Source organism: Falco biarmicus, chromosome 5, assembly GCF_023638135.1.
Source record: "Falco biarmicus isolate bFalBia1 chromosome 5, bFalBia1.pri, whole genome shotgun sequence".
Classification (NCBI taxonomy): Eukaryota; Metazoa; Chordata; class Aves; order Falconiformes; family Falconidae; genus Falco; species Falco biarmicus.
Genome location: NC_079292.1, coordinates 41,038,286 through 41,051,295, shown reverse-complemented (window position 1 = coordinate 41,051,295; position 13,010 = coordinate 41,038,286). Strand labels below are relative to the sequence as shown.

General features: G+C 41.1%; 1 protein-coding gene across 1 annotated transcript in view; it reads left to right on the top strand.

The window, feature by feature from the left end:
* The window catches only part of ANO6 (anoctamin 6), a 79,024-nt gene that overhangs the window by 26,875 nt on the left and 39,139 nt on the right, over window positions 1-13,010 (top strand). Inside the window, exons 2-3 of the mRNA XM_056341541.1 lie at window positions 1,955-2,031; window positions 10,499-10,627. Of these exons, the coding sequence (XP_056197516.1) occupies window positions 1,955-2,031; window positions 10,499-10,627 (206 nt within the window). The remainder of the gene's footprint in view (window positions 1-1,954; window positions 2,032-10,498; window positions 10,628-13,010) is intronic.

Genomic DNA, 13,010 nt, shown 5'->3' with positions numbered 1-13,010 from the left:
AGAGCAGATATCTGTATTTTGATGCAAGATGCTTGTATTTCTCCTCCACTCTGCCCATTACATGTAGGCAGAAATATTTCCTCTTCTGTGGGTTTTCAGAAGCACTTTGTATCTGAATGTATTTGTGTGCGGGCAGAGAATAAAGAATGCCCTAAGGAATGCCCATTACACTGACATCAGGAATATATATTTACCCTTGTCTCACTAGTCTGAGATGGATCCATTAAAATATAATGATGCACATATACAGAGATCTTGCAGTAGCTCCTGAGATATGCTCATGTTTTTGAGTCCTCATATTATGGTCTGACCATGTGACATTTGTGTGCTGCAGTAGTCCATATTTTCCTGCTCATTTTTTTAAATTCTGGGAAACATTTCTAAAGATGTTAATGTTTTTGAGAGTTCACAGACTTTGGTTATTCAACTGGGCCAACTTTTGGGTTAGGACTCAAATGTTTCTGAAGCAATGTTGATGGAAAAATGAATGGACTGGCTTTTGGCTCTTCCCTAGAGTATACACTATCACCACAGCAGAGATGTGGAAACTGACAGCTCAACATCTGGAACAAAGTGCCTACCAAACTCTATGAAAAGAGTATTTAAACCAGAGAATTCAGCTGCTTAGAGGCCATGAGAGAATTCTGTTGATTTGGAAAGACCATTCTTGTTGTGCTCTGTTTCTAAGTGTTTTGATTTATCTTCAGCTGGTATAAATTAGCATCATCAGTGAAAAAAATTATTCTTAAAAATTCTTGAGAATTTGGCCACATACCAATGAAATTAAGCAAAAAAATAAAAACCAAACGAAAGCAAAACCAAAACCAACCAAAACCAGGCATATCAGTTATGTTTGTCCTGGCATTGTGTCTAATGAGTGTTTAGCTATCCTAAGAGTACTATAGATTAGATTATTTTAGGGTTTGGGGGTTTTCTTATAGTATTACAGTATTTTTTGATAAATTGAAGCTATCCTTTCCAGAAAACACTGGCATTTAGCTACCATTAACATCCACAACCCTTTCCTCAGCGTAGGGCAGACTTGGCTAAGACACCTCTCTATTTTAAGGGTCTAAAAATAACACATGGAGTCCATCTGCCTGCCATGCATAGGCAGAAAGCAGCGTTCTCCCTTCAGCTGCTTGATGTTATCTTCAGCCTTAGGATATCTGACTTATTCTTAAAACCCCAAAATATTTGTTAAGAAAGTAAAACCAATGCCTTGCAGTGATTGTAGAGCTTCTGTAACTTATTTCCAGCAGCCTCATTAGGATGAATTTGTGTGTTATCCAATGCTTGATCTGGTGGCCAGTTTTCCCAGTGTGCTTGATAATGATATCATTTTTATTTTATGGTGTATTTCAAGAAACCAATTCAGTTTGCAGGTTGTTGGTTATTAAGAAGTATTGGGAAAATGGGTGAGGAGTAACTGCGACTTCAATACACATTGAACTTGTAGGTGTGGTTTTAGGTTATATGAAAATCATTCCTGTTACAGAGGGAATGTTACAGCATCACTGCCTGTATCACAGCCATTCCAGGATTTCTGAATAATTCTCTGGTGCTGTTATTTGTTATTGCCTGACAAGTACAATCAGCACGAGCTAGGGTCATTTGTGCAGATGGGGCCAGTTCTGGTACCCTTATTCACTGAAAATAGGCGTAACAACTGCTAGAGTTTCTGAAGCACTAAATAACACATACTAGCAAAGGGATGTTTTGCATCACCGTAGCTTGGTCAGGATGCTCTCCTAGCATTAACTTTTTATCCTGGTGAATTTTATGTTTTGCTCTCTGCTGATTATAACTGAAGTGTGAGACACAAACACTCTGTTTCTGAAATATTAAGTGCAATAAAGTGGCTTTTTCACAAACCATTAATAATTTTTTAAAAAAAAAACCTGCCTACTACACAAATTGCTAAATTGTTTTGATTTTTTATGTTTATTTTTAGTCTTGGAACTGAACCAGGTGATTATTCCCACTTACGGAACTGTGCCGGATCAGCAAAACCTCCATACTCCTGAATGGGTGGGTATTTCTTTAACTATGACTACCTGTAATTTTTTCTCGTATAGATATGCAACAGTCAGTTGTTGCTGTTCCAGAAGGTCAGCATTCCTTTGCATTCGCAGCACATGCAGTTCATCAGCATGACTGAATCAGAGTTGCTGTATCTGTTTCCCTAAAGGTACCTGAAATCATTGACTCAGATGTGAAAGTGCAGTTTGACACAGGCACTGGACTCAATTAAAAGGGACCAAAATATATTCACTATAAACTGATACACACATGTACACTTCCTTTCTATATATAATTTTGTACATGCATGTGTAGTATTTCTGTGTGTGTATACAAAGATTAATTATGAACACACCCTACATAGAAACACACATACCCTATAGATTCATACACAGGTATTAGTTGCCCAACTTGTGAATTCAGGGTTCGTTTTTACAGAAAGCTTGGAGATACCAAGAAATTCCTTGCTCCAATCAGAGACTGAAGTGGCAAGAAGAAAAAAGACCTGGAGGTGTACTGCAGGAAACAAATACCCAGAGTCCCAGGAAATGAGCTTCCTTCTGGGAGCTGGGTACCCTCGCCTCCCTGCCTCTGCTCCTGTCCCAGTGTTTTGCAGCAGAGTGTTCTTTCTTTAGTGCTGCTTCAGTGTCTGCAAAAATATTTAAACATTGTTTGGAGCATGAGGTGGAACCAAGAGCTTCTATTTCCCATCTGAGTGCCCTGACTAGCGTGTTATAAAAATCCTTCTTAGACTTTCCTTGTGGTTCAATGAAATATTTTTTTACGTATTTATATGAAATGAAATAGCATCAAAACAGCTGGAATGTCCTATACCTTGTGGTTAGAACAGTCTCCTCCAAACAGTCTTGGTAGAATTTATTTTTATTTCTACTGTCAAAAATTGACTGTCAGAATCAATTTTTATTTTTGGTTACTCATGTTTAGCAGCAGTTGTAATTTCTGCTCTGTTTTAGCAGCATCTTTTCTGCACTGCCCCTTCCATGTCAGGTCTGCCTTGTTGGCCACTGGGCAGTTAGAGTGGGTTGAACAGGCCAGAAAGATAAAATTGAGATCTGCTGAGCCTGGCTGTTACATGGGTGAGTGCTAACTGTAGCTAGAAATGGAAACTGAAGTGGAAAACTGACCTTAAATGATTGAACAAAGGGCAAATACTGTGTCTCTTGTCTAAACTTAGGTCATGCTTTGCAGCTGGAAGTATTCTGGAAATTTGATTTGATTTTGCAAGTCGTCCTGGAGTAGCCAAGACTGAGTAAGTTATTGGCTAATAAAAATGGCCCTGTTCTTCTTATGGTGCTGTCTGTAATTAGAGGATCACATGCTAAGTTTGCTGTGAGAACTCTGTGCCTCATTTGACACATGAGTAGGGTATTAATCTCCAAAAAAGCCCAAATTCTGTGAGGATGTTGTTTGTACTACTTCGGCAAGGTGTAAATGTGGCAGGAAGTTGCAGGGAAGGAATGAAAGGCTCTTACAGCTAAAGAAACTGTGTTCGGTCCTAGATAATTGGATTTTATCCCTGCTTCTGCTACAGAGTTCTGCGCAAGACTTGCAAAGTCATATCCAGCTTTTGTTTATTTCTTGAGTGTCAAAGGGGAAAATCTGTGGCCCTGTTTGCATTAGTTCAAAATAGTCACATACGGACCTGAAACTGAGTGGATTGCTTTTTGAAGAGGGAATTGCTGAGCTCTCTGGAAAGATGTCACTGTCCTGGCGTCTCAAGCTGGAATTCCAGATTTAGGAAACAGTCTTTGGTATTGATCTCCAGAGGCCTTATGTGGTCGCTGCTAAAATGAGGGTTATACTGTTACTTTCTCTTCTGGGGGATCTTATAAAATTAAATTTCTCAAAATTTACAGAACATTGAGATTCTATGAGGAGAATGCCACAGGAACAACCAGAACAAAATCCCTGTTTTAAGCATTCAGGCTATTTAGATGAGATGTAACAAAAAAAGACCCTGAATTAGGAAGAGAAAAAGGAGTATTCCATAACTACTACAAGAAGGGTAGAAGTATGGCATGTGGCTGTCAATTAAGTCATGGATCATAAACAATATGTATAAGGAAGGCTAAACTGCATAGACAGCATTAATTTGAGCTTTTTCCAGCTCCCAGATGTTTCATTGTGCAGTCTTACTTACTTTGTGGGTAGATAGTTTGAATTTGGATGTAACAGGAAGATTTTTTTTTTGAGAGTCAGCATATGCAGAGGGGAGGATAACTTCTTCAAATTGTCCATTATGTACTGCCCCTCAAATACTATTTCTACAGCAAGAAAGCTTTAGGGAAATCCAGGAAAGTGAATTCCCCAGCTCTTACATCCCAAGAAAGATGGGAGGTGCTGAAAAGCAGGTTTTCAGCAGAATACTGTCCTCACCTTTCTTTAAAATTAGGGCTGTTTGGCCTGTCTCTGATCAGGAGTGCTGGAATTCTTCCTGCAGCCAGCAGCGACCTGACGCTCAGACAGGAAGTCAAGTGGGTGTCTGGTCCAAACTTAGCTCAGGGGACAAGGCATCCCGATGCCTGGCCAGTCACCAACCACGTTCTGCTGACAGAAATGTATGACTGTAACGATGCCCTGTATTTTTCTGCTTTGTCTTTTGTCTCAGTTCACTTTGTTACATGGAAAATTTTCTTTGCATGTTGAGGGTATGAAAAAATCTTCTGATTAAGTGCTTGCTAATAATCTCATTGTTGCTAAAAACAGAACTAAAACAGTCATCTGTTGTTATTAGTAAATATGAGTCACAAGAGGCACAAGGGTTTTATGGCCCTATAGAGACAGACTGACGTTAGTATGTGATATGCAAATAAAGATCTACCTTACGGAAGTTATGTCATGTATTGTATATATATCTTATATCTTCCAGAAGTAAATGCTTGTGCTGGTCTTAAGGTCAGAAAGGTGTCTGTATTGGTCACTCAGAACATGAAGTAATGAAAGATCTTGTTATATAGCTGTGATAGTAAGAACTTTATATTTCTGTAACATTTTCTTTAGATGATCTCAAAGCATTTTACAAATAATTATCTTTCATGATACTCTGTTAATATAATTTGTTTCCTTTTTATTTACTTGATTTGAAGTTCCCCGAGACCTGTAGAGAGAAATAACTCTGCCCCTAAACAGGCACTCTGAAATTTTCACCTACGTAAACCCCACAACAGAAGTGTAACCTGCAAGACAGTCACCGTGCCCTGGTGGGAGGATTTTTTACAGGTGCCTGTCAGCAGAGGTGATGTAATACAGGCTCCACTCTGCTCTCCTGTTTCCCAGTACTGATTTATTCCCTGGTGTGCTGCAGGAAGCTGTTTTGAAGCGTATCTGAAAATTATGTGAGATTGCAGACAAGTAGTTTATCCCTCCAGTAATGATTTCATTTGGTGCTATCGACAGTCACACCAAAGGCTTATGCAGACAAAATAAAGCACTCCTTTTATCCTTACAGTTAGATAAGTCATTCCTGCAGAATCTCTTGTTATTTAAAAAAAATCGGCTTACAATACTGTGCTTGTTCAGTGTGTAGTAAACAATAAATAACTGCAATTCCTGTGCACATATTTTTCTTCATGCTTCTCTCCGTGCTGCCCTTCCCACCATTACCCCCACTGAATGTTTAACACTATAATGCCCAGAGAAGCCTGGAAAAGTGAAGACGGGTTTCTTTGTAACGCCACCGTTTTCACTTCCCTGGCATGGAGCATCGCTGTTGCTGATGGGAGTTTTCCACTAGCACAGACTCCTTTCATCTTCAGCTGCAGGCATCACATGTAGCCATGACTACAGGAATGGTCTCAAGAGTAAGACACGGCAACTCCCCTTAGATACCGGCAAGCCTGGTTATACGTGTGGAGGAGCACATGATAGTCTCCCTGCTGAGGAACTTTGAAACAAGGGGCTGAGTTCCAAGAGGTTGGTTCCATGGTGTGGTCGCTTGAGTTACTTCAGTATTTACAGCCCAGTGTGGAGGGGCAAGCCTGTCTCCTTGTCCCACCTGTCCCTTCTCCAAGTGCCACTCCGTCCTGGGGGCTGGGAGAGCAGATGCTGCTTACCAACGACTGCTTGTGCTGGGTTAGCAAAGAGCACAGAAAGCTCCATATTTCTTTGCCGAGGTTGCCGCAGGGGGCCAGTGTCAGGGAGGATGAAGAGAAGGGGTGTAAGCAAGGGAGTGTGCATGACAGAGGGCTGCTCAGGGCTGCCCGGAGACCTTCAGTGTGATTACATCAGTGCAGAACTTCCCTGTTCCAGCAGGATCCCACCTGCTGCTTGTACATCCACGGGTAGTGAGGCCCCAAGCAGTGGGTCTGTAGAATAAGGCATCTGGTGCTGAGGAGGTGGTGTCTGCATTGTACATGTTTCTGGGCTTTTTGTTGCCTCCAGTCTCTTCCTTGGAGCAAAGAACCACCGGTGTTCACCTGGTCTGACCCTGCTCTGAACTGAAACGCAGAGGTACACCTACATGAATGTGGCTAACCCACATAGGTGTAACCTGAGTGTTCCAAAAAGCTATCCACAGCCAGGCCCTCCTCTCCCTCGGATTCTTTCTGTTAATAAAGTAGCTAATGGTTCCCTGTCTCTCAGAGGTAGGCAAGTGGTTGATTGTACAGCACCTGGAGAGTTCAGAAGCACTGCGGTGTATGTGCTAAATATAATTAGTATTTTACAGCTAAATGTATTATTTTTTTTAGTTATTAATGATGTTAATCAATATTAACCTGCTGTCCACTAGGGTGTTATTATAACATTAGAGTACACAACTGATTGTCTCCATCAGTACTTAAAATGTGATTATCCTGAGGCTAAGAAAATTAGCGCGGTAAATAGACCCTGTGTTTGTTTCTTCCAAAACAAAGAAGTATCAATGGGCCTGTTCATTATTTTGGGTTCTAATTTGCTGCTAATACTTAAGAAAAATTACATATTGGAATTTCAGCCCCATTAACTTATGTTTCTATGCACACAAGCTTGTGTGCATTTGTATGATAATAACATTTATAATACTGTCAAATAATATTACATATTTTTTAAAAAACAAATATTGTCTCAAAGGAATTATTAACTTCAGAGTACAGCACATCTTTTTGGCTTCCAGTCCTGTTTGTCCCCTGGTAATTATGTTGAATAATATATGATTTTTCATTACAAACTATCCAGTAGGGATTACAAGATACATCACACATCTAAGTTAATGTGGCCATCAGAACCCTGACTATTACATTCCCTTTTGTATTTTATGTCTTACTTTTAATTGAGCAACATTTAATGTTACATTACGATTGATTTGTGTGGGTCTTAATCTTGATCTCTTAAGTATTCAGGCTTAATGAGTCAATTCTTTATTATTTTATTGATGTATAAAGCATCTATGTATAGGTCAGTTGAACAATACCCTTGTGTTTAAAAGCAGTAGAGATTACGTTTAAGAAGTTAGCTTTGTAAGTATAAACTTCTGTGTATCTGGATTCATGCAGTCCAATAATGATTACTCTATCCCCTATATTCCATTAAATATACATGCATAGTTTGATATATATATATAGAGAGAGAGAGAGGAAGGTGTATGTATATGGTAACATGTATGTGTCAAGTATGCAAGTAAATTCATGAGTCAGAATACTGATTAACAGGTCTGGTTAGTGACAATCCAGTTAAGCTAAGCATCACTGCACCATACTGGTTTTATAAGCTTAAAGAAGACTACATTTAAAGGAAAATTATTTAGACAGTAAAGTTATGCAATCACAAATTATGATCAAAACTTGTTAGATCAAAACTTGATCTGATGTTTGCTGTCTGCCATTTCTTCTCTATCCTGTGGACAGGTCATACAGGAAAAAGAGCTGAAAGCTGTAGCGAGAAAACCCTCAGAGCTATTACTACTTGTACACTTTGGAGTGCTTGAATTTCACAACTAAACTCTGTCTTGTTAAACAGAAGTTACTATAATGCTTTTTCTAAGATTCAAAAGACAAAGAAGCCCAATTAAAAAACCTTCTGCTTTATGCAGTGGCCACAGTTGCCCTCGTTACTCATTATCACAAGGTTTGGGCTCTGTGTCTCCAGCATTGTGACACAGAGCAATTTCAGCCCAGGGAAGAGCAGGGGCTGCAGGACAGTGCTCTGTGCAAGGCTGGGCTCAGCTCCCCACGCCCCCTCTTCTGCTGCTGCCCCAGCACCTCTCAGGCTGCCTCCCAACAGGGGCTGTTGGCTGTTGCCAATGCTTTCCTCCCAGTGGGAATCTAGTCAACGTGAAGTCATCATGATTGTTGTTTAAAGGAGACTGGAAATGGTTGCAGCAGGGGCTGCATTTGATACCCATGGGTAGTCCTCCACAAGAGGAAAATTTGTCAGGGTCAAGTCAAATTGCTTGATGGGACTTTGCCAACGCTGACTTTCAAGAATTTAGAAATTCACATCTGTGACTTGCTTTGGGTGATAGAGATACTCAGTGTCACTGTGGCTTGGTGATGCCATCTGAAAGTTTGGAGCGGGTTTTTTTTTTCCCTAAAACTTTATTCACACTGTATGGAGTTGTATGTTGATTTGGTGACTGCCTAGGTAGTTTCTGAATCCTAGGACAGGTTGTGGAAGTGGTGTGCAATATGTGTGTATACTGGCTGTATGTCAGCATATATATATATATATATATATATGCATGTGTGTATGTCAGCAGCTGCTTGATGTCAGGTTTGTCACAAATCTCTAGTCACCGGTGGGATTCAGAGAAAACTGTTCTAACCAAGAATCTGCTCACACTGTTTGAAGCAACTGAGTTAACAGGACCTCTTTGCAGCAGGTCCTAGCCTTTGTACATACAACATAAAAAACAGTGAGTTTAAACTCCCCTGTGTTTATTTAAAAGATGGAAATTGTGTCATAATTATGGGGAGACACATCTTGGTTGCCTGTTTTGACTCAGCCAATAAACAGTAGAAAAATAGCCTACAGGGAGAGGTTTAGAGTGAAACTCCTGGGAAATTTTGTTTTGGAAACACTGACACATGTAGTTCCTAAAACACTGTATGCTCCCTGGAACAGGGATGCTCCTCACTGTAGACTGTCATTCTTCCCAGTTTTATCGCAGTTGAAGAACAGCCATTTCAGTCTGTACTTAAGGGGTTTCTGACACCATAACCACATTTCCATGTGTCTTTCTGTGGACCAGACATCCCAGAGCTCACAAAAATGGATCTGGCATCCCTCATGAAGTTTGGCCTGCACTGACAGGGAAATTCCAGGAGTAGGACATCTGAGAATCTTTTCCATGTCCCCAGAGGCACAGCATGTTCAAGAGATTATTCTGGATCATTTTGCCTGGCCTTAGGCCACCCTGCATGCCCAGCCATCTGGAAGCCAAGGCTCCTCTGCAGTCAGTACGGGAGTCATGCCAGCTTTGGAGGTCTTACCATCACTAATGCAATGCTGAGTCCCATTTCAAACATTTGATACCTATAAACTTCAGTGGCACTGCCCTCGTTAACACCAGGGATGGATTTGGCCAAGTACCTGAGAGTTTGGTGCTCGTTGCATAACATGATGATTCTGATAACATTACAGCTATATATTGCCTGAAAGGGGGGTTAGTTACATGTGACAGTGCCCTCAGAGTACTCTAAGAAACTACAAAATCATTACTTGAGCATTCAGGTTCCCCTGTCATCAATGTCTGTATCATTTCACACATGAAACAACACATTAAGATGTTATTAGTGGATATGACAATCTATCCTACTTTCCTCCAGGGACTAGATAATGGCTTATGGATATATTAATCCTTTTGATTTTGGCATCTATTATAACATGATGGATGTGAGGCATACAATAATGTTTTTTCCTTGCTGAGATATTGCAAATAAAAAGAGAAATAAATCCACATAGAATGTGTCCATTTTGAGAGCTCATCTCCAGCCTGGCCATGTTGTTTGTTCTTTGGGCAATGATGGGTTTGGGTATTAGCATACATAAAACTGCTCTTTTTTTTTTCTTTTTTTTTTTTTTTTTACTGATTACAGAGATGCTTAAACTTCTGGTAGGTAAGGGCACAGATGGGAATGCACTAATTCTGAGACTTCCATCAGGCAACAACATGTCTTGTAGACAAACTAACAGTGTATCTGTGATGGCATACAAATTATTTGACAGATGCATTATTTGGTAATGGTGCTGCATCCCAGTGCTCCTCCCACTGCCAAAAGCTAACACACCATTTTTAAAGAACGAAATTAGGTCAAAGTTCTGTTGATTTTATGTTACGCAGAGAACTGCCAAACTCCTCTGGATGTATTTTTTTCTTCTGTTCTACTCCATGCTACTTTTGTTGTCCTTTTTAGCTTCTTGTTATATGAGTCTGATATATGTTGAAGTTCTCTGTTCACTGAAATACTGTATAACAGGAAGCAAGTAAGGAACTGGCAAGTAAAAGTCTTCATATTAACCTGTGCTACCTGCCTTCCAGGTGGATTTTGATGATAAGCCTGACTCCTTGTTCTTCAGTGATGGGCAACGAAGAATTGACTTTGTTTTGGTGTATGAAGATGAAAGTAAAAAAATTACTCATAAGAGGAGTGATCGTAAAAAGCAAAAGGTAAGTTATTTTGCATATAAATCCGAATAATTTGTTGAGTGTTAGAGCAGTGGGCAGAAAGGACAGTGCCCTCACCCAGAACGGCAATTGCATTGCCCTGTCCTCACAGCACTCTTGGGAGCTGGGAGGCTGAAGCCCATCAAACTGAGCAGAAAACAGGCAGGGGTGAGCTCAAGCCAGCAGATTGCTGTGTAAATGGGCAGAGCGTGGCACACTCTGTCTGTCGGTGTGCTCAGTCACCTCAGAGCATCCTCTTGGGAGGGAACCCTTCAGGAGATGTGAGCAGAAAAATGCTGGGGTCAGGTTCCCAGTTAGAATTGCACACCAAGATCTGCAGACTTGGAGCAGTTTTCTGTACCTACAGTGATTGAATAAGGCCCCTAGTGGACTTTGGTATTAAAATCAGGGTGTTCAGAGGAACCCATACTAGGAGGCAGCTGACCAGGTGCTCCAGATCACAGTTACAAACATAGCTGCTGACATTCTGCCCAATAAAGTACGTAAGTCATTTATGGGAAATAATTGTACAGCATTTTGCCACCAGAAATTCTCCCTGTACCACTCCTTCCCTTCACAGTTCAACAGCTTGGCCCTTCCTAGGGACCTTGCAAACAATTTCTGACCCAGGACAGTGACTGCTTGATGCTCCTTAGCACCTGCGAACAACAATCACAGATTATTTGTAACTATGATGTTTCCATTATTTCAATAGTTCTGTCAGTGGTCTACATTCACAGAAACAAGCTCAGCCATGTGACTGAGCTATTTTAGTTGTGAACTGCCTGAGAAATACCCATCCACGGGACCGCAGTCCCCTCAGCGTCTGCACTCTCCCACTCACCCACTTCTTCCTCGGATTTAGCAGCTCCCCATGTTCCAGCAGCAGCATGTGGTAGAGACGGGCAAGGACAAAGATATCACTGAAAGCAGCTTATACACAAATAATGATTTGCAGTTAGGAAAGAGTAGGAGTAAAAAGGCCTGTAGCTAAGTCGGTTGATATTCATTACACAGTGTTGTCGTTGGCATTAACAGGGTGGCCATAAGGAATGTCGTTAGCAGGGTCTGAGGGAGTCCTGCCGTGGGTGGATGTTGTATTACACATGATCACAGGATCAGCAATAAAAATTAATTGAAAGAAGTAATTAGAAACAAAAAGCTGCCCCTTTGGAAACAATTGTTTTTATCAATTAGCATTTTACATTTATGTTTGTAATATTTGGCCATTGCCCAAATGTACTTAAAAAATATAATCAGTTTCTTTTCCAAACAGGAAATTAAATGTGAGCAGTGGAATAGTATTTTTAGTGCAGCGTTAATGTTAGGACATTAGCTTGAACAAAACCATGAATAATTAGACCAGGAGATTGTGTGTAATGTGCTAGTGCATGCAAAAAAAAGTTTACTTTCAAAGGTCTCAGCCCTACAAAGATCTGCAGCCACACTGGTTCAGTGGTACACTGAGGAAGAGGAAGCAGTCTACCTACATGCAACAGATGTGAGAACACGAGTACATTAGGGTAATGATCAGATAAGGTGAAGACTGCGTGGCTGGAGAGCAGCTCTGTGGAAGAGGCCCTCGTGGTCTTGGTGGACAGCAAGCTGAACAAGAGCCGGCTGCGCGGCCTGGCAGCAGGGTGGCCAACAAAGACTGTGTGGACACAAATATGGCCAGGGGACTGAGACACGTGATTGGGGTGATGTGGATGTGTCAGAGGGAAGCTGAAAACAGGGGCGACAGCAGTTTCCAGAGCCAGGATTTCCATGTACAGGGAGAATCTGAAATCATAGGGGTACCGTGGAAGGCACAGGCAACAATTTTGGTACTGGGCATGGGTACAGTGCTGAAAGGGCAGCAGAAAGCATAGAAAGAGACAAGGATGAAATGGCAGTTACAGAGGACTTCCAAGCACAAGAACAGACAGACACTGAGCTGGAAAACTAATGAAAAAAATCCAAAGCTGTCCGCGAAACAGACAAAACACTGCACACAGGGTAAAGTGCCAGAGGGCACCTAAAGGTGGAGGAAAGAGAAGAGGGAGTGAGGAGAGGGTTTTGTTCAATGAGTCTGTCATGTAAGCTGAAATGAGTCATCTGGTCATAACCAGATTCCTGCGATACAACTGAGAAAGACTGGCTGGCTCTCTAATGCCTCACATACAGGTTGTCATCAGTTTAGAAATGCATTTCCTTTATCTGTTGGAAGAATGGTCTTTTAAAATGTGAATAGGCATAAGCTTTCTGACTTCTTAGGATGGGGCAGGTACAGGTCAGCTCCAAGCACACAAACACTTTAATCAGCTCAAATACAGAGAGGTCCTTAGTCTCACTTGACATCACTTGCTATGCAAGAGGAGGAGGCTGTGTGCGCTGCAGATCTTCA